The sequence below is a fragment of the Geotrypetes seraphini genome, chromosome 4, assembly GCF_902459505.1.
Source record: "Geotrypetes seraphini chromosome 4, aGeoSer1.1, whole genome shotgun sequence".
NCBI classification, from domain to species: Eukaryota; Metazoa; Chordata; class Amphibia; order Gymnophiona; family Dermophiidae; genus Geotrypetes; species Geotrypetes seraphini.
In genome coordinates, this window is record NC_047087.1 from 161,718,914 (window position 1) to 161,737,662 (window position 18,749).

General features: G+C 43.9%; 1 protein-coding gene across 8 annotated transcripts in view; it reads right to left on the reverse strand.

Annotated features, from left to right (window-relative positions):
• The window catches only part of CENPT (centromere protein T), an 822,208-nt gene that overhangs the window by 361,786 nt on the left and 441,673 nt on the right, over positions 1 to 18,749 (reverse strand). For all 8 annotated transcript variants that reach the window (XM_033941803.1, XM_033941802.1, XM_033941796.1 and 5 more), the window contains one exon: positions 10,777 to 10,846. In XM_033941803.1, the coding sequence (XP_033797694.1) occupies positions 10,777 to 10,846 (70 nt within the window). The remainder of the gene's footprint in view (positions 1 to 10,776; positions 10,847 to 18,749) is intronic.

The window sequence follows — 18,749 nt, forward strand, 5'->3', positions numbered from 1 at the left end:
GTGAGTTTTGAGTAATTTTCTGAAGTCGAGGTAGTTGTGGGCCTTGAGGACCATTTGGGCTAGCCAGGGGTTTAGTTTGGCAGCTTGGAAGGCGTAGGTTTTGTCTAGGAATTTTTTAGAGTGGCATAGTTTTAGGGAGGGGAAGGCGAAGAGTTGAATTTTACGGGAGTTCTTGTAGTTGTGGTTAAGGGTGAAGTGGGGGGTGATGTAGCTTGGGGATAAACCAGATATAGTCTTGTAGCAAAAACAGGCGAATTTGAATATGATTCTGGATTCTAGTGGGAGCCAGTGTAGTTTATGGTAGAAAGGGGTGATATGGTCCCATTTTTTCAGGCCAAATATGAGGCGGACAGCGGTGTTCTGGATCATCCTTAGTCTCCTGATGGTTTTCTTTGTGGAGCCTAAGTAGATGATGTTGCAGTAGTCCAGTATGCTGAGGATGGAGGATTGTACTAAGAGGCGGAATGAAGAGTCGTCGAAGTATTTTTTTATGGTGCGGAGTTTCCATAGTATCGAGATACTGTTCCTGACATTGATATCAGTGTGTTTCTCGAGGGATAGATGTTTGTCCAGTGTTACTCCCAGAACTTTTAAGGTTTGTTCAAGGGGGAATGTGGATCCTTTCACTTGAATTGTGGTGTCTTTGATTTTGTCATTGGGGGTTGCTAGGAAGAATTTTGTTTTGTCTGGGTTTAGTTTTAGTCTAAAGGATAGCATCCAGAGTTCTATCTGACTAATTATGCTTGTGAGGGAGTTGAGGAGTTCTTGAATGAAACTGGTTAGAGGGATGACTATGGTAATGTCGTCTGCGTATATAAAGAATTTTAGCTTGAGGCTTTGCAGGAGGTTTCCTAGGGAGGTGAGGTAGATGTTGAACAGGGTGGGGGACAGGGGGGAGCCCTGTGGCACACCACAGGAGTGCCATGAGAGAGAGTCATTTTTGAATACCCTGTAAGATCTGTTCCGTAGGAACCCATTGAACCAGTTAAGGACCTGGCCGGAGATGCCAATGTAGGCAAGGCAGTCTAGGAGAATGTCGTGGTCGACTAGATCGAATGCACTGCTCAGGTCCAGTTGTATAATCAGGGCACTGGTTCCCCGGCTGAAGAGTGTGTGTATGTGGTCTAGGAGGGAGGCTATGATGGTTTCGGTGCTGTGGTTGGAGCGAAAGCCTGATTGGTTGTCATTTAGGATATCAAATTTTTCTAGGTATGTGGTAAGTTCGGCGTTTACCACCCCTTCTGCTATTTTGGTGAATAGCGGGATACTAGCGATATGTCTGTAGTTGGATGGGGAGCTAGATGGTTCTTTCTTGTTTTTTATGATGGGAGTTATTGAAATGTGGCCTTGTTCTGCTGGGAAACTGCCAGTGGTTAGTAATAGGTTAACCCATGCTAACATATTGGCTTTAAAATGGATTGGAGCAGTTTTCATAATGTTGGGGGGGGCAGGTATCCAGTCTGCAGAAGGAGTTTGAATATTTGTTAAAATATGTGTTGAAGGTTGGCCAGTCGATATTTGTGAATTGATTCCAGCTTAGGTCAGTTCTGGATCCTGGGTCTAGTTTGGGCCTGTCTGAGTTGAGAAGGATTGGAAAGTCCCCGTGGAGGTTGGCTGGGGCAGATATCGATGATCTTAATTTTTGTATCTTAGTGTTAAAGAAGTCTGCAAGGGTGTTAGCGGTTAAGGTGGATTCGTTAACGCAGGTGTTGGCGAGAGTTTCGAGGTTGTAGAGGTCGTTGACCAGTTTGAAAAGGTTGCTGCTGTTGTTTGAAACATTTTCAATTTTATGGGCGTAGAAATTTTTTCGTTTGTTCTTGGTAAGGTTTTTGTAGTTTTTTAGTTTGAGTCTCCATGTAGTTCTGTGTTCTTGGGCACCAGATTTAATCCATTGTCTTTCTGATCTTCTTAGGTCCCTTTTTGCCTGTAATAGCTCCAAATCAAACCATCCGTCCTGGATTGGAGATCTAGTTCTGCGTGTTTTTAAGGGGGCAATTTTGTCTAGGATTTTTGTGCTGTCTTTGATCCAAGAGGTCATAATTTGATCCGTTTCTTCGTTTTGTTTTGAGAGAGATTCGTAGAGGGGCCAGAATTCAGCCGGATCGATTTTACCTCTGGTGGTATGAGTTTTGGTGTTTTTTGATGTTCTGTTTTTAGTGGCTTTTTGTTGGCATTGGATGGAAAAGTGGCATAGTTTGTGATCCGACCATAGGGAGTCTGTCCAGCTGTTCTGTTTCCAGTAAAATTTAGGGGTGGCTGGTTCTTTGGTGGAGAATGTCACTAGGTCTAATTGATGGCCTCTTTGGTGGGTTGTGATGGGCGGGGGCTTGAAGTAGCCTAGTTGCGAGATTAGTAGCCAAAAGTCAGATATGTCTGGAAGGTCTGTTTGCTCTAGGTGAATATTGATGTCTCCGCATAGAAGGTTGTATGGACTTGCTATAGAGTTGGAGAGTAGAAATTCAGCGAAGTCCTCCTTGGCTAGGGTCCATTTTTTTGGAGGGATATAACACAGCGTGATTGTTAAGGAGGAGGCTAAGGATTTTGAGGTTAGGGAGGCGGCTAGCATTCTAGATTGGGGGAGGATTTGGTGTTGAGTGTGGTGCAATTTAGGTGGTCCTTGAAGATTATTGCTAGTCCGCCTCCTCTTCCCCAGGTTCTAGCTTGGTACAAAATCTTGAAGCCTGGGGGAAGACAGTCTTTGATAATGATGTCTGTGTCTGATAACAGCCAGGTTTTGGTGAGTAGAACGAAGTCGGGATTGGTTTCGGTGAGCCAGTCTTTAATGAGAATGGATTTATTTCTCATCGATCTTATATTTAGGTAGAAACCTTGAAGGTTTTGGAGGTTGGTGGGGTCGATAGGAGAGTAGTGGAAGTAAGCTAGTTTTTTCAGTGATCTTTGTTTTTTTAGGCGAGGTTTGGTTGGTCTGTGGGGTGGTGGGGGGTTGGGGGGTGGGCTTATGTTGGGGGAGTCATGTGGAGAGTGGAGAGTGGGTGTATGAGATTTGGTTTTTATCGTGCAGAATGTGGAGTAGTGGACTGGGATGTGGGCGGGGTATATTGGGTCGGCTGTGCAGATCCTGATGGAGATGAGATAAAGTATGAGCAGTGTAGCACATTGGTGAGGGTTTGGCCAAGCCATGTTGGGGCGCTTGATGGTTTGTTTTGTGTTTTTTTTTGTTTTTTTTTTTTCGGGTTTGATTGGGTTGAAAGGGAGTTGCAAGGCTGAAGAAGGCAGAAGGGGTAGCAGTGTTGTGACAGGCTGGACGAGCTGTTACGTGCTGTTAAGTAATTGCTGAGGGTTGGTGCAAATGCTTAAGAATGCTGTAGGTATTTAACAAATGCTTACTAAAGCATGATGAGGGCTGGAAGAAAAAGATGTTACATGCTGTTTCAGGCTGTTAAATAGGTTCTAAGGTTGGTACAGAGGCTATGAATGCTAAAGAAGAGTTACATGCAGAAACAAAGCTGTAGCATGCTAGTGTACAATTAAAATACTTGTTGGGTTGGCGTTCTTGGCGGAGGTCTGGAAGAAGGGGAAAATGATAAGACTGGTCTCACCAGACAGCTTGAACATCTCCCAATTTCAGGAATCTTCTAAAGATTTGATAACTAAACGTGCTACATTATTGGTAACTTTTAAATCTGAGATGGAAAAACAACAAATTCTTGTGGACAACAATTGAATATTTTTCCAGATGTGTCCAGACAGACACAATTTAGGAGAAGGCAATTTCTACAGCTTAAAACTCAAGTTTTGGCTGTGGGAGCTGCATTTTTCCTAAAATTTCCTTGTAAGTGCCTTGTAACATATGGAAATTAAAATGTATTTTTGTAGATTCATTACAGTTGGAAAATTTCTAGAAAGATAAACCTGTGCAGAAAGTTTCAGATACTAATTTGGTTGAAGATAAAAAGTGACATATTTGATTGAGGCCTATTTTGCCTGCCAGGAATACCCTATTTTGTTTTAATTTGTTTCTCATTATATAGCTAAAGTGTAGTAGTATTAGGCTCCATTAATATGGACTGGAATTGATGTTCATCTTTGCCTGATTAGATTTGTTTTATGTATGACATTGTTTATTTTCCTGTATTTTGTTATCTTTTAGTAACAAAAATCAATAAAGAAGGAGAAACAAAAAAGAGCACAGTGAGACTCAACATCATCTGTATTCCCTACAAACAGGTCTCCCAAGGGCTGGGCAGTGTCAGACTGTGAGGCAGATTATACCCTGAAGGGCTGCACCCTAACATGATGAGTCTGAAGCGCAGGAGGTCTGCATTTGGGGAGAATGGCTCTCCTAAAAGGCTTTCCATGTTAAATTGATGAATTCCGAAAACAAATCCAGGGAGCGTAGAGTCACTCTTCAAGGGCTCTAATTTGTGTTTCTTGAGCTCTGCAGCTTCCATGCCCTTTCGCAAAGAATGGTCACTGTTTCCTGGACCAGAGAAGATAAATGCCTGCTCCAGTGAGCTAAATACCCTTTCCTCAAACCAAGAAAGCAAAGAAGAGGCTATGCTAGAAGCACCCACCTCTCCTTCCCATGCAGCTCAGTACATGGCTCAGGGACACTCCTGAGGCTCAGAATGTGCATAATTCTGGCATGGATTAGTGGTATAAGAATATAAGAATTGCCGCTGCTGGGTCAGACCAGTGGTCCATCGTGCCCAGCAGTGTGCTCACACGGCGGCCTCCAGAGCAAAGACCAGTGCTCTAAATGTGTACATTCCAGTTTAGCAGGAACTTATCCAACTTTGTCTTGAATCCATGGAAGGTGTTTTCCCCTATAACAGACTCCGGAAGAGCATTCCAGTTTTCTACCACTCTCTGGGTGAAGAACTTCCTTACATTTGTATGGAATCTATCCCCTTTCAACTTTAGAGAGTACCTTCTCGTTCTCCCTACCTTGGAGAGTGTGAACAATCTGTCTTTATCTGCTATTTCGTTTCTCGGTATTAAAAGAACTGAGAAACGAAATAGCGGATACACTACACCAAACATGTAACCTATCCCTAAAAACTGGGGAGATCCCAGAGGACTGGAAAATAGCCAATGTCACGCCCATCTTTAAGAAGGGATCAAGGGGTGACCCGGGAAACTACAGGCCGGTGAGCTTGACCTCGGTTCCGGGAAAGATGATGGAAGCACTAGTCAAGGACGCAATCTGCGAATACATAGAAGGCAATGGACAACTGAAGGCAAGCCAGCACGGTTTCTGCAGGGGAAGGTCGTGCCTCACAAACTTACTGTATTTCTTTGAGGGAATAAACAGCCAGGTGGATAAAGGGGAACCCATAGACATCATTTACCTCGACTTCCAGAAAGCCTTCAATAAGGTACCTCACGAAAGACTACTTAAGAAGCTGTGGAGCCACGGGGTGCAGGGGGATATCCACCGATGGATCAAACACTGGCTGGCAGGCAGGAAGCAGAGGGTTGGAGTAAAGGGCCATTACTCAGACTGGCAATGGGTCACGAGTGGAGTTCCACAGGGGTCGGTGCTGGGACCTCTCCTATTCAATATATTTATCAACGACCTGGAGACGGGGACGACATGTGAGGTCATCAAATTTGCTGACGACACCAAGCTTTGCAGCAGGGTTATAAACACGGAAGACTGTGAGGTCCTGCAAAGAGACCTAACAAGACTGGAAGAGTGGGCAAAAAAGTGGCAAATGAGTTTTAATATAGAGAAATGTAAGGTCATGCATGTAGGGAAAAGGAACCCGATGTTCAGCTACAAAATGGGGGGATCACTGCTAGGGGTGAGCAACCTTGAAAGAGACCTGGGGGTGATGGTGGACAAACATTGAAAGCATCAACACAGTGCGCGACGGCCTCAAAGAAAGCGAACAGAATGTTGGGTATCATTAAAAAGGGTATCATGACCAGGACGAAGGAAGTAATCATGCCGCTGTATCGTGCAATGGTGCGCCCACATCTGGAGTACTGTGTCCAGTACTGGTCGCCGTACCTCAAGAAGGACATGGCAGTACTTGAGGGGGTCCAGAGGAGAGCAACTAAAATGATAAAAGGTATGGAAAACTTTTCGTATGCTAACAGGTTGAAGATGCTGGGGCTCTTCTCCCTGGAAAAGCGGAGACTTAGAGGAGACATGATAGAAACCTTCAAAATCCTGAGAGGCATTGAGAAAGTGGACAGGGACAGATTTTCAGACTGTGGGGAACCACTACACAAGGGGTCACTCAGAGAAATTGAGAGGAGACAGGTTTAGAACAAATGCTAGGAGGTTCTTTTTTACCCAGAGGGTGGTGGACACATGGAACGCGCTTCCGGAGGTTGTGATAGCCCAGAGCACATTGCAGGGTTTCAAGGAAGGTTTAGATAAGTTCCTAAAAGATAGGGGGATTGAGGGTTACAGATAAAAGAAGAGGTAGGCTACAGAAATGGGCAGGAACCACATTACAGGTCATGGACCTGACTGGCCGCCGCGGGAGCGGACCGCACCGCTGGGCACGATGGACCAATGGTCTGACCCAGTGGTAGCAACTTCTTAAGTTCTTATGTTCTTAAGTCTATTCCCTTCAGTATTTTGAATGTTTCAATCATGTCCCCTGTCAGTTTCCTCTTTTCAAGGGAGAAGAGGCCCACTTTCTCCAATCTCTCACTGTACGGCAATTCCTCCAGTCCCTTAACCATTTTAGTTGCTCTTCTCTGGACCCTTTCGAGTAGTACCCTATCCTTCTTCATGTATGGCGACCAGTGCTGGACGCAATATTCCAGGTGAGGGCAAACCATGGCCCAGTACAGCGGCATGATAACCTTCTCAAATCTGTTCGTAATCCCCTTCTTAATCATTCCTAGCATTCAGTTTGCCCTTTTCGCCGTCGACGCACATTGCGTGAACAGCTTCATCGACTTGTCGATCTTAACTCTCAAGTCTCTTTCCTGGGAGGTCTCTCCAAGTACCGCCCTGGACATCCTGTATTCGTGCATGAGATTTTTGTTACCGACATGCATCACTTTACACTTATACACATTGAACCTCATTTGCCATGTCGATGCCCATTTCTCGAGCTTGATTATGTCACGTTGCAGATCTTCGCAAACCCCCTTTCACTACTCTGAATAACTTCGTATCATCCACAAATTTAATCACCTCGCTCATCGTACCAATATCCAGATCGTTTATAAAGCTGTTGAAGAGCACAAGTCCAAACACCGAGCCCTGCGGCACCCCACTGGTGATGCTCTTCCAGTCCAAGTATTGTCCATTTATCCCCACTCTCTGTTTCCTATGCTCTAGTCAGTTTTTAATCTACATGAGTATTTCACCCTCGATTCCATGGCTCACAATTTTCCGAAGTAGTCGTTCATGAGGAACCTTGTCGAACACCTTCTGAAAATCCAGATGTACAATGTCGACTGGGTTGCCCTTGTCTATCTGCCTGTTTACTCCCTCGAAGAAGTGCAGCAAGTTTGTCAAACAAGATCTACCTTTGCTGAAACCGTGCTGGCTGGTCCTCATCAGACCGTGTCTGTCAAGGTGATCAATGATGCGGTCCTTTATCAGCACCTCTACCATCTTTCCCGGTACCGAGGTCAGACTCACTGGTCTGTAGTTTCCCGGATCTCCCCTCAAATCTTTTTTGAAGATCAGCATAACATTCGCCACCTTCCAGTCTTTCGGAATCTTTCCTGACTTGATCGACAGATTGGCTGTTAGTTGAAGCAGTTCAGCTATAGACCCTTTCAGTTCCTTGGTGACCCTCGGATGGATGCCATACGGTCTCGGGGACTTATCGCACTTAAGTCTATCGATCTGCCTGCATACCTCTTCTAGACTGACCGTCAACCCTATCAGTTTCCCATCTTCATTTCCAGCATATAGCCTGATGGGTTCCGGTATTCTGTGTATATCCTCTTCTGTAAATACAGACGCAAAAAATGTGTTCAGCTTGTCAACGATTGCTTTGTCCTCCTTTAGCACTCCCTTTATTCCATGGTCATCTAACGGCCCCACTGCTTCCTTTGCGGGTCATTTCCCCTTAATATATCAAAAGAACAACTTGAAGTTTTTCGCCTCCTTGGCTATTTTTTCCTCGTAGTCTTTTTTGGCCCCTTTTACCGCCTTATGGCACCTGCGTTGATGTTGTTTGTGCTTATTCTAGTTTTCATCCATTCTTGACCTTTTCCATTCCTTAAACAAAGTTTTGTCGTCTCTGATCGCTTCCTTTACCTCTACAATAAGCCACGCCGGCTCCTTGTTCTTTTTCCTCTTGGATCACATGTTGATACGCGGTATATATAAATTTTGTGCCTTGGTAACTGTGTCCTTAAAAAGGGACCAAGCTTGCTCTAGAATTTTTACAGTGCTTATCCTCTTCTTAATCTTCTTTCCCACCATGAGTCTCATCTCTTCGTAATTCCCTTTTTGGAAGTTTAGTGACATGGCCGTCGTTCTGGACTGATGTTTTGCCCCTGCATCCAGGTCGAAGTGGATCATATTGTGATCGCTGTTTCCCAGCGTCCCTTCTACTTCTACATCTTGTGCCGGTCCTTGTAGACCATTTAGAATTAAGTCCAGAATTGCATTTCCTCTAGTGCTTTCCTTGACAAGTTGTTCCAGGAAGCAATCGCCTACAGCATCCAAGAACTTGGTCTTTTTAATGCAGCCGGAGGTGCCTAGGTTCCAGTCTATTCCCGGATAGTTTAAGTCATCCATGATAACTGCGTTACCTCCCTTGCAGTTGCGTTTAATCTCGTCCGTTATTTCTCCATCAATTTCTTTGGACTGCCCTGGGGGTCGGTAGTAGATGCCGATCTTCGTTTCCAGGCCATTTGTTCCCAGAAGTTTGACCCATAGAGACTCTAACTTATCCGTCAGTTGTGGCGTGTTCTCTCCAGTAGATTCAATTCCCTCTTTGACGTATATGGCAATGCCCCCACCTTTTTGAGCCACTGTATCTCTGTGGTATAGTTTGTATCCCGGAAGCACAGTATCCCAGATGCTTTCCTCATTCCACCATGTTTCCGTGATGCCGATGATGTCCACGTTATCTTTTTGTACCATAGCTTCTAATTCACAACTGAAGGACTTCATCCCAACAAGTTTTGAGGCACAAAGAATTGATTTGGAGCTTTAGGGAACTTTTGAAAAAAAAGATCTCTATAAATCCAAGATGGCCACCATCAGGATTTTGGTGTCAAAAATCACTGAAAACTCTCCACCAAACAAAGGTCAAAAACAAGAGAATTTAGGATTTTTGAGGAGGGAAACATGCAGAAACCACCAGAAATTGGAAATTTAGACCCACCTCCCACCTGATTCACCTCATAGGCTGTAACAACCTTGCTCACTATGGCCTGTGCTAAAAAAAGTGCTGCAGCTTACCTCAGCTCTGTACAGTAGCTGGAAAAGGAGAAGAAATCACTGACTCATGCTTAAATCCCTTTCCAATTCTGATCTTCGGGCTGCCAGTCAGACCCAACATCTGACTGAACCCCCACCCCTGCAGATCGATGGATGCACTAATGGAAGGGGCTAGGCAAAAATGTAGCCGCCACCCTGTAAGACACCGCTGAGTAGAGGGATGGTAAGTGGGGATGGCCCCAAACTCCAAAAATACTTTTTTGCAGGCTGGTCATCAAGTACCACAGGGATTGGCCTATCAGCTGTAGATCTCAGTCTGCTTCTTCTCCATGCAGTGAGTTGACCCTGAACTTGATAAGCTCTGAGCACCAAAACAGTTGAAAATTAACTGAAAACACTGAATAAAGAAAAAGGGAGAACAGAACAGAAACACTCCTTCAAGCTCGCATGCACAAGGAAAAGATGGCAATAGAGCTCCCAGTGAAGTAAGCGGGTTTCATATAAAATCCGGAGTGGATTCCTTCTGCAGAGCTTGCGGCAATGGGGAAATTATCCACTTCTCCAAAATGACATACATATTGCACTAGAAAAGAGGGTAATATCTGACATCTTTTATTTGAAGTTCACTGCAGTGTCCCCTAGGTTGCCCCACTGTTCTGCTAGTTGCCAGTCTAGTAAGACTAATGACCCCCTAGCATCCCAATGGCTTGTTTGTTTATGTTTTTCACTTGCACCTTTTTTATCTGACCGAAAGACACACTGAGATAAAACCATTTAAAATACGGCGATTTTTAAACTAAAAAAACAGACACTTTTCAGCTTTGAAAATGACCATGTCTGACACTGGAGTTTTAGATGTTTTTTTGTAAAATGTCCAAAACTGGATTTGGATGCCATATTGAAAATGCCCCTCTATGTGTAAGCTTTTACCCACAAAAAGGGTGGGCAATTTACATGGGTGAAATACTTTTTACCTGTAGAAATTCCTTTGAAAGTTGCCCTCACATGAATACTAAACCTCTTAAGTTCCTTATCCAATCAGAACCATGAACTTCCATACAAATGGAGCTACTAAGATACCTGGGATCAAATCTCTAAAAGATGGAAAATCAGTTTAAAACCAGTTTAAAACCATTTGGTAAAAAATGACTAAAAGAACAAGAAATAATTGCAATGTCACCTGCATATTGAAAATGTACTGAGATCTCAAATGCCTCACATTCTATAGTCATGAACTGCTCTGAGAGTGATTGGTCAGTACCTACTAGTAAGGGTTAAATTTTAACCATTAGTTTAGAAGATTATATGTACCCTTTAGCAATCCTCTAAATTATGCGGCTCATTGCAAAATTAAAAGGTTCTGTGCATCTCCAACATACAGACCTTTGGTCTCCACTATTCCCCAAAAAAGAAAGAAATCCCTCTGCACCCTACATCACCTTGACATTGCAGAGTTATTTGCCAGTGCCATGGTATTTTCACTGTGATCCTCCAGTCTTCCTTCATTCTCTGCAAAAAAAAAACAAAAAACAACCATATGATAAAAAAATTGTTGCTTTTTTCAAATAAAGATGCATCATTCACATACTAAGCAGTATTACAGCTCTTTTTTTTTGTAAATCTTTATTCATTTTCAGAATTTATTCAAAGCGCCAACAAAATATACAATCACATAACACAAATAACACACTTATCATCGAACAAATAAAAAACAAAGTACGTTACTCCCTCCCATCTTCTCTGGATATGTGTGGAAATCATCAAGGAATTAAAGGTAATCAATTAGTCTTTTGTTTGGCAAATGCCTCTAATGGACCCCAAATTTTTTAAAAATTTTTATTATTACTCAATTGTACTACATTCATTCTTTCGTATCTATAATAAAAGGGCTCCTTTTACTAAGCTGCGCTAGCGGTTTTAGAGCGTACGCTATACGCTAATGCCGCTATTGAGCTGGCGTTAGTTTTTAAGCATAGTGCAGGGGTTAGCACACGCTAATCTGCAGCACACGCTAAAAATGCTCCCGCAGCTTAGTAAAAGGAGCCCAAAGTGTTTCCCACCAAAAAGAATAATTTAATCTGTCCCAATTCTTCCAGTTTCTGGTTATCAGTTGCATAGCCACCCCTGTCATAATCAAAAGAAGTCTGCTTTTATAAATATCTATTGGATTCTTAGCTTTCAACAGTGTCCCAAATAGGACCACATCATAAGACATTGGTATCGAGGCCTCGAGTACCATATTAATTTGTCCCCATATTGATTTCCAAAATTGAGTATCAAGGGACAATAAAACAACTAGTGATCCAGTGTCCCTACTTCAAGATGACAGTGCCAGCATCTATTAGACTATGAACTATCTAACTTTTGTAAATGAACTGGGGTCCAAAAAATTATATGTAACAAAAAAAAGCAACAAATTTGTCTCATGGATGCTGACGCTGTACATCTCATCCTCCAAGTGCAAATCCGTGGCCATTGTATAGCAGAAATATACTGCCTTCTTTCAATACTTCAAATGTCTTTTAGACTCATTTTAGGTTTTATTCAAATATTCAGATATTAATTTGTACCACTTGGCGGCCTGATGCTCTTGAAAATCTGTCTGGAAACATAGGACCGGCAAGCTATCTGACATTTTAAGTTGCGCCAATCAGGGAACCATTTCTGAATGTCCTGTTTCAACTGCAACCATTTATAAGCTTGAGACTTTGATATGCTGAGTGATTGTTGCAGTTGTAATAAATTTACCATTTTCACATTTAAAATCACATCATCTAGAGTACGTATGCCTGCCTGCCTGCAACCAATTTTAGACTCGCCGATTTGTATCTTGGAGTTTAACTATAGGGATTGACACGTGGTTTATTGTATTGGAGTAGGAGTTAAGGCATCAATAAATTTTAATGTCTTCCAGGTGGAATGAAGAATAATATTGTCCTTATATATTCGAGGAAGCTTGATATAGAGAATGACACGGTGAAAAAATTGGTCCCCGTCACCGCCCCGTCCCCGTCTCACCATCCCCGTCACCGCCCCGTCCCCGTCTCACCATCCCCGTCACCGCCCCGTCCCCGTCTCACCATCCTCTTCACCGCCCCGCCACTGCCACCCCATTCACCGCCCCGTCATCGCCACTGCAATCCCATTCACTTTTCTTTATTTACGTATATTATTATTATTATTATTATTCTTTATTCTTATATACCGCCATACCCAGTGAGTTCTAGGCGGTTTACATCAATTAGCAAATGATCTGCATTGAATAGCAGATTTACAACAAAATTAGAGGTAGATTTACAAAATTAGAAGCAGATTTACAGCGTTGAATAGCAGATTTACAACAAAATTAGAAGTAGGTTTACAAAATTAGAAGCAGATTTACAGCATAATTAGAAGAATTTTTGACAGAAAATTGCAGGCTGAATTACGATAAATTACAGTGATTTGTCGCAGTCAGCCGTGAAGTTACAGCGATTCTTAACTGTCTGCAAAGAGGGCAGGTTTACATCAATATTACAGAAATTGCAGGTTTGACCGAGCTAGGTAGGGGAGGTAGAGAGTGGGGGAGGGAGGGACTGGTGAAGGAGGAAGGGGGCAGCGGTGGGGTAAGTGTCATGTGAGGTGAATGGGTTATTAAGGGTCGTGTTTGCTGAAAAGGTACGTTTTTAGTAGTTTTCTGAATGATAGGTAAGTGGGGGTCTCGAGTATCATCTGAGCTAGCCATGGGTTCGACTTGGCTGCTTGGAAGGCAAAAGTTCTATCCAGGAATCTTTTGAGAGGGCAGTGTTTAGGCGAAGGGAAGGCGAACAATTGAGTTCTCCGTGATGTCCTGTTGCTGCAGTAGAGGTTAAAGTGTGTGTTTATGTAACTTGGGGAGGAGCCGTTAACCGATTTGTAGCAGAAGCATGCAAATTTAAAAAGAATTCTAGATTCAAATGGTAGCCAGTGTAGTTGGTGATAGAAAGGGGTGACATGTTCCCATTTCTTTAGGCCAAAGATGAGGCGCACCGCGGTATTTTGGACTGTTTTTAGTCTCCTGGTAGTTTTCTTAGTGGCGTTAAGGTAGATGATATTGCAATAGTCGAGGATGCTGAGGATGGAGGATTGTACAAGTAGGCGGAATGCATTGTCATAGAAGTGTTTTTTTATGGTGCGGAGTTTCCAAAGTACCGAGAAGCTTTTCCTAATTATGAGGTCGGTATGGTTATCTAGAGATAAGTTTTTGTCCAGCGTGACTCCCAGAATTTTTATGGTCGGATCAAGGGGGAAGGTCTTTCCTTTTAGTTGAATTGTGGTTTCCTTAATTTTATCTTTGGGGGAGGCTAGAAAAAATTTTGTTTTGTCTGGGTTTAATTTCAGTCTGAATGAAAGCATCCAGAGTTCTATCTGGTTGAGAGTGTTTGAGATGTGGTCGAGTAGTTCTTGTGAAAAGTTGGTTAATGGAATGGTTATTGTGATATCGTCTGCATAAATGAAGAATTTGAGATTTAGGTTGTGTAGGAGTTTACCTAGTGAGGCAAGGTAAATGTTGAATAGGATGGGGGATAGGGGGGAGCCCTGTGGGACCCCGCAGGTGTTATCCCAGCAGTATGAGAAAGAGTTATTCTTGAGTACCTTGTATGATCTATTTTGTAGGAACCCCTGAAACCAATTGAGGACCTGGTCTGAGATGCCTATGTGCGCTAGGCATTCCAGGAGAATGGTGTGGTCGACCAGGTCAAAAGCACTGCTCAGGTCGAGTTGTATGATCAGGGCACTTGAGCCTTGACTGAAGAGTGTGAGGAGGTGGTCGAGAAGGGAGGCTATGATGGTTTCAGTGCTGTGGTCCGCCCGAAATCCTGATTGGTTGTCACTTAGAATGTTAAATTTTTCAAGGTATGCGGAAAGTTCCGCTTTTACCAGCCCTTCCGCTATTTTGGTAAATAGGGGGATACTGGCGATCGGCCTATAATTAGAAGGGGAGTTTGGTGGTTCTTTCTCATTTTTTAAAATTGGGGTGATCATTATTTGACCCTGCTCCGATGGGAAGTTACCTTTGGATAATAGGTAATTAACCCATGTCATCATTTTTGCTTTAAAATGGGGGGGGGGCCGTTCTCATGATTTTTGGTGGGCATGTGTCCAGATGGCAGTAGGAGTGAGTATACTTGTTGTAGTAAGTATTGAAGGTTTGCCAATCGGTTATTGCGAACTGTTTCCAACTAAGGTCGACTTTGGCTCCCGGGTCTGGGTTTGGTGGATTCATGTCTGTGAGGATGGGGAAGAGCTCGAGGGGGTTGGGGCTGGCTGGTAGAGTTGTTCTTATTTTTTGGATCTTGGTATTGAAAAAGTCAGCCAGGGTGTTGGCGGTTAAGGTGGCTTCTTCGTGTAGGTTTGTGTAGGTTTCTATGTTGTAAAGATCATTTACCAATCTGAAGAGGTTATTGCTATTGGTATTAGGATTACCGATTTTGTTGGAGTAGAATTTTTTTCTTTTTTCACTAGTGAGGGTTTTGTACTGTTTTAATTTTTGTCTCCATGCCAGTCTGTGTTCTAGCGTTCCGGTTTTTTGCCATGATCTTTCGGCTTTTCTGAGGTCCTTCTTGCATTGCAGCAGTTCAGAATCGAACCAGCCTTCTTGGTTGGGGGTTCTTATTCTGCGGGTTTTTTGGGGGGCAATCTCGTTTAGTATATTGGTACTATCTTGTATCCAGGAGGTCATGATTTGTTCCGTATCTTCTATTGGATTGGTGTTGATTTCGAAGTGGGACCAGAATTCCATTGGGTCAATCTTTCCTCTGGTATTGTGGGTTTTGACTGTTCTTGTTTTTTCGCTTTTAGGGGGTTTAAGTTGGCATCCAATGGTGAAGCTGCATAGGCGGTGATCGGACCAAAGGGAGTCTGACCAGTTGCCTTGTTTCCAATAAAAAGTGGGATTGGTCTGTTCCTTGGAGGATAGAGTTACCAGGTCTAACTGGTGTCCTCTTTGGTGGGTTTTGATCGGGGGGTGTTTGTCAAAGCCTAGTTGTGAGAGCAGTGACCAGAAGTCCGCGGTTTCAGGTTGGTCAGTTTGCTCGAGGTGTATGTTGATGTCCCCACACAGTAGGTTGTATGGGCTTGTTAGAGAATTGGTAAGGAGTAATTCAGCAAAGTCGTCTTACTTTCCAAGTTGGACCGGACGGCTCCTCACACGTATGGCCAGCAGGCTTGCCTCCGTCCAAATGAGGCGGGCCCGCCCCTACCCTGCCCAACACACAGGATCCTAGGGCCTGATTGGTCTAGGCACCTAAAGCCACTCCCGCTATAGGAGGGGCCTTAGGTGCTTGGGCCAATCAGGCCCTAGGATCCTGTGGGTTAGGCAGGGGAGGGGAGGGGCGGGCCCGCCTCATTTGGACGGAGGCAGGCCTGCTGGCCAGACGAGCGAGGAGCTGTCCGGTCCAACTTGGAAAGTAAGACTAAGGGGGTTCCGGGGTGGGAGGGTTCGTTGGGGGGGGGGGTCCAGCAGGAGGGGTTGGGTACCCTCCTGCCGGCGATCTTAGGGGAGGCCATTGGGAGGCAGGGGAGGGGAGGGGCGGGCCCGCCTCATTTGGACGGAGGCAGGCCTGCTGGCCAGACGAGCGAGGAGCTGTCCGGTCCAACTTGGAAAGTAAGACTAAGGGGGTTCCGGGGTGGGAGGGTTCGTTGGGGGGGGGGGTCCAGCAGGAGGGGTTGGGTACCCTCCTGCCGGCGATCTTAGGGGAGGCCATTGGGAGGGAGGGGCGGGCCCGCCTCATTTGGACGGAGGCAGGCCTGCTGGCCAGACGAGCGAGGAGCTGTCCGGTCCAACTTGGAAAGTAAGACTAAGGGGGTTCCGGGGTGGGAGGGTTCGTTGGGGGGGGTCCAGCAGGAGGGGTTGGGTACCCTCCTGCCGGCGATCTTAGGGGAGGCCATTGGGAGGCAGGGGAGGGGAGGGGCGGGCCCGCCTCATTTGGACGGAGGCAGGCCTGCTGGCCAGACGAGCGAGGAGCGGTGAAACACAGGTAAATAGCGGTTCCTAGAAGGGGGTACATTGGCCCGCGGGGACAAACCTGTTCACCGTTTCCGCGGTCGGTGAATGGCCTTGTCCCCGTCACCGCAGCGACTGCTAGTTTTCTTCCCCGTTTTCGGCGGTGACCCGCGGCTTAAATGCGGTGGCCGCGGGTAAACCGTCACCGTGTCATTCTCTAGCTTGATATTCAAAATGTGGCTAAGATGTAATGGGGCACTAAGACAACTTTCCAGTATCAACCAATATGACAGATTCTCCATGAGTTCAGGAAGGATCCAATACATACCCTGACGCAAAATAAAGGCTTGATGATACTGTAAGGATTGTTAGTGTATGGCCCCCACAATGTATGGTGGTAGGGGTTAAGTGAGAGGCGCCCTTACAAATGCCAGGTCCCAGGTTCAGTTCCCTCACAGAAGATTCACCAGGAGTAGAATCAAATAAGAAACACAGCCAGAGGTGATTGTATAAAGAATATATTATAGAAATAGGCTTACAGAAAAGCAATATTTATAAGCATTACAATTAAGTAGAGAGCAAAGCAGTTTCCCTGCCTTACACAGTTCAGAGGCAAAGAGACAGAGAGTCTGAAGTTCTAGGGAGAGCCAGAGAGAGAGAGAAAGGGGGATGGGGTGATGGTCTAAGTTTCGGGTTCCATAGATAAAGAGAAGGATAGACAGAGAGATAGACAGAGAAAGAGAGAGCTTCATGTGTGTTGCAGAGAGGAAGCTTTTATAGCTTGGAATCTTATTCTGAATATAGAAACTATTGTATGTCCCAGTATCTTTCTGTTTAGAATTTGTAAACTGTTTGAAACAATGGTTAATTTAATTGATAAGGAAGGTGTGATACTTGCAGGCATGGTAGATGGGATTAGTCTCTGGCTTCTTTGTCCCATTCAAGCAGCCTATCTTCTTGATAAACAATCCAGTCTGGCTGGATGCTTAATGCATGTGAATTCTGTGCAGGAGCACAGAATTCTGCATCAACATTCCAGAGTCAGATAATTTCCCATAGGCCTTTGCTGACATTAGTTCTGCCAACTGAAAATGCTGATTGCTAGCAATAGCTATGCTGACAGATACCTGAATAATTTGGGAAATTTACCCCTCCCACTGATTGAGATTTTTGCAAAGATACTAAGGCCAAAGAAATTTTATAAGAATCCCGTTCAGTTTTTTATAAAAGGAACCCTGAAAAAAAAACAAAAAACTGGTAACACTCATTTGGTAACAAACCACACGCAAAATCATCATTTTGATAGTGTGGATTCTTCCCCACCAAGAAAGATGTAATGGATTCCAATGCTCACACATTTCTTTAACCTTTAACAATAAGGATTTTTCATTTACCCAAATATTTTATTCCCTCTTCCTTCCAAAGGAATAGACCAAATAAATCTTTTACACAGTGCACATTTAATGGAAGAACCTCTGATTTACTCCAATTTATCTTATATCCAGAAAATTTTCCAAAATGATCAATCAATTCCAGTAAATGAGGGATGGTTGATTCAGGATTCTTCAAATGAAGCAAAATATCATCTGCATAAGCCGAAACTTTATACTCTCGACCTGCATATGGAATACCCTGTATCTCCATTGCCTGCTGAATGGCCAACAAGGGTTCCAAAATAATATCAAAAAGCAAAGGAGATAAGGGACATCCTTATCTAACTCCCCTTTTCAGACAAAAGCACTCTAAGAATGTATTATTAATATATAATCTAGCTGAGGGGGAACTATTCAAGGTTTGAATCATTTGAATGAATCCTGAACCCATCCCAAACCAATCCATTACTTGGTACATAAAAGTCAATTCTACACAATCAAAGGCCTCTGCATCTATGGAAACAGAGAAAGCCGGAACATCTAATGTTTTTGCTAAATTAAGCCAATCTAGTGTTATTTTCAGAATGTCTTTGAGCAACAAAACCCGTTTGGTGCATTCTTATCATATAAGGGAGAGCCTTAGCTAGCCTCAGAACGAATAACTTAGCCAGAATTTTCCCATCCACATTAATTAAAGAAATAGGCCTGTAGTTTGACACCAACAAGGGATCTCTATTTGGCTTCAGCAAAACAATTGTTAAAGCTTCTGCCATAGTACCTAATATCTGACCCTTCGTCAATTGTGATTGATATAGTTTAAAAAGATGAGGTAACAGCATATTTTGAAAAGATTTGAAATACTCCACTGTATGACCATCACTACCCAGAGCGGATCCAGCTCTGAGAGACTTCAATGCTGACTGGAGTTCAGTAAATGATATAGGCATCTCAAATTTTTCTTTTGCATTCTATTCGCTCTCTTAGTGGCTGCTGCACACTGTGCCGTTGGCTTCATTGTTTTGTCCACAATAACCCCCAAGTCCCTTTCTTGGGTACTCTCACTCAATAACATCCC